This window comes from Tachypleus tridentatus, chromosome 3 (assembly GCF_004210375.1).
Source record: "Tachypleus tridentatus isolate NWPU-2018 chromosome 3, ASM421037v1, whole genome shotgun sequence".
Classification (NCBI taxonomy): domain Eukaryota; kingdom Metazoa; phylum Arthropoda; class Merostomata; order Xiphosura; family Limulidae; genus Tachypleus; species Tachypleus tridentatus.
Window position 1 is genome coordinate 40,039,330 of NC_134827.1, and position 3,051 is coordinate 40,042,380.

At 31.6% G+C, this 3,051-nt stretch overlaps 1 protein-coding gene across 1 annotated transcript in view; it reads left to right on the forward strand.

Annotated features, from left to right (window-relative positions):
* The first annotated feature begins 1,171 nt into the window (after positions 1 to 1,171).
* The window catches only part of Gnf1 (germ line transcription factor 1), a 77,827-nt gene continuing 75,947 nt past the window's right edge, over positions 1,172 to 3,051 (forward strand). Inside the window, exon 1 of the mRNA XM_076492060.1 lies at positions 1,172 to 1,188. Coding sequence (XP_076348175.1) covers positions 1,172 to 1,188 — 17 coding nt within the window. The remainder of the gene's footprint in view (positions 1,189 to 3,051) is intronic.

Consider the following 3,051-nt stretch of genomic DNA (forward strand, 5'->3'; position numbering starts at 1 on the left):
GAACTAAATATAAACAAAATGTGATCTAAGGTGTTTTGTTATAAGCCCAGTATGATGTTTGTTTAATGTTATGTTTTTAATAAAATATTTAATTGGACCTGTTTGTGTTTTGTTAAACACATTTGTTTAATGTTATGTTTTTAATAAAATATTTAATTGGACCTGTTTGTTCCAGGTTTAAATTTCTTGTAAGAATTTTATGGTAACATTTTGGTTGTAATTCTTTGTTTTCAGTTTTAATCTTAACACAAAATATAAATACTTACTGATTTTCAAGGTTTTTTTATGGGTTTTGTTTGTGTTCAATATCTTGTGTCTTTGTTGTACAGGTACCATGCCATAATATATTATATGACTTGATGAATGTTTTGAATGATAATAGGTTAGTGGATGAGACAGCCCATAATATATTATATGACTTGATGAATGTTTGAATGATAATGGGTTGAAACAGATTAGCCCATAATATATTATATCACTTGATGAATGTTTGAATGATAATGGGTTAGTGGATGAAACAGCCCATAATATATTATATGACTTATGAGATGTTTGAATGATAATGGGTTAGTGGATGAGGGCAACCCATAATATATTATATGACTTGATGAATGTTTGAATGATAATGGGTTAGTGGATAGAACAAGCCCATAATATAATATATCACTTGATGAATGTTTGAATGATAATGGGTTAGTGGATGAGACAGCCCATAATATATTATAACGATGAATGTTTGAATGATAATGGGTTAGTGGATGAGACAGCCCATAATATATTATATGACTTGATGAATGTTTGAATGATAATGGGTTGAGAGTGGATATATTATACTGCAGCCCATAATATATTAATGTATCGATGATGATGAATGTTTGAATATATATTAATGGGTTAGTGGATGAGAGCAGCCCATAATATATTATATCGACTTGATGAATGTTTGAATGATAATGGGTTAGTGGATGAGACAGCCCATAATATATTATATCACTTGATGAATGTTTGAATGATAATGGTTCAGTGGATGAGACAAGCTTATCAGTGTAACTCTACTCTTGCAACCATCTTATAGGTCCATGGATTTTCACAAAAACTTAACAAAACTGAGAGGAATTTTATATGTAAATGACATTTTTTGGTTGTACTCACATTTTATTGGTCAGCAATAATGTATGGAACACCAAGGTATTGCAAGGGTTAGAAAAAGCTGACCTATTTTGATCAATAGATTCCTTGTTGTTGTTACACCTAATGTTAAATTCTATTTTACTTGTATGGTTTTATTTTCTATAACGTGTTAAATACAGGCAAAAATATATTTGTTCGGTGAGTAAAAACTAGCAAATTCAAATTTATATTTTGCGTCTATCCACATACCCAAAGTGTTGATAGCATGTCATTTAAAGTATTTATTATTTATTTTTAAACAAGCTGAATTTACTCATCGTGTTTGAGTTTAATTAGAGATCATTGTTAACAGGTTAACGATCCTGTAGTTCACTTATCCTTACAGTTTTGCATTGTTAGAAGTGGCGACTAACAGGTTACTTGATCCTGTAGTTTACTCATCACCTTTGCAGGTTGTTGAAGTCATCGTTTAGGAGTACAGGTTAACAATCCTCTCTAGTTTACTTATATTCTGGCAGTTTAATTAGAGATCATTGTTGGGAGTATACAGGTTAACAATCCTCTAGTTACTTATTCTGTTGCAGTTTAATTAGAGATCATTGTGGGAGGTATGCAGGTTAACAATCCGTTTACTTATTCTGTTTGAGTTTAATTAGAGATCTAAAATGCCGTTTACTTATCCTGTTGGTACAGATTATTGCGGTCACTCTGCTTGCTTTCCTGTTTGAGTTTAATTAGAGATCATTGTTGGGGAAGTATACAGGTTAACAATCCTCTAGTTTACTTATTCTGTTGCAGTTTAAGTAGAGATCATCATTGGGAGTATACGGGTTAACAATCTCTGGTTTACTTATTCTGTTAGAGTTTAATTAGAGATCATCGTTGTAGGTATACAGGTTAATTGATCCTCGTTTACTTATCTGTTGCAGTTTAATTAGAAATTGGCGGGAAGTATACAGTTTAACGATCCTCTAGTTTACTTATCCTGTTACAGTTTAATTAGAGAATTGTATGTGATACCTTTTAGAATGGCATCATTGGAAGTACATTGGTTAACCCTTTTTGCAATAAGTGAGGTGTCAAAGGCCATGTCGCCATGCATTTGTTGTCTTGCATTCCAAATCTCATTTAACTAATATTTTGCTGATTTTATGTCAAGAGTTTGAAATCAAACTGTAGATTATAATTCAAATTTTAATATTATATATGAATGAATTACTTTATTTAAAAGTTAATATTAAAGGACACATTTAAATATAGATAATAAGAGCATGTGGTATACTTAATGCAGCACTGTTTAAAATTAGATGTTTGTGGTGTCAAAATACTTAGTTTATAATATTATACAAATTAGGAATTCCAAGTTACTAATATTGACAAGTTAGAATATAAAATAAGGACCTTGTATTTTTTTTATTTTGTTGAGATATAGCTCATGTACTGAGTGGCCCCTTTCAACCATAATCTGCAGGTAGTGGGTTTGAATCTCCATCAAGCAAATGCTCATCCTTTTAACTGTGGTGGCTTTATATACGATAGTAAATCCTAAGAGTTGGAGTGGGTGGTGATGACTATGCCCTCTTGTCTTCCACTGTTGAATTTGGGATGGCTAGTGCAGGTAACCCTTGTAGCTTTGAGAGAGGTCAAAAAATCCAAACTCTTCGATACTTCTTAATGTGGTTGGCAGTGCAGAACATCATGTGAAAACAGTATATTTGTTGACAGTTAGATTCTCTTTGTATTATATCAAAATATCTTTCAGTTTTACCATTATGAATCCTGATTTTTAGTTTTATTACAGTAAATGATCTTAAGCCTACAGTGTTGAGCTGTATTTGTTTGTTGTCAGAGAAGAAAGAGAATGGAAGAACACAACTGCACTGCCGAAAGTGAAATGTCTGTCAGTGTGATGACTTTATT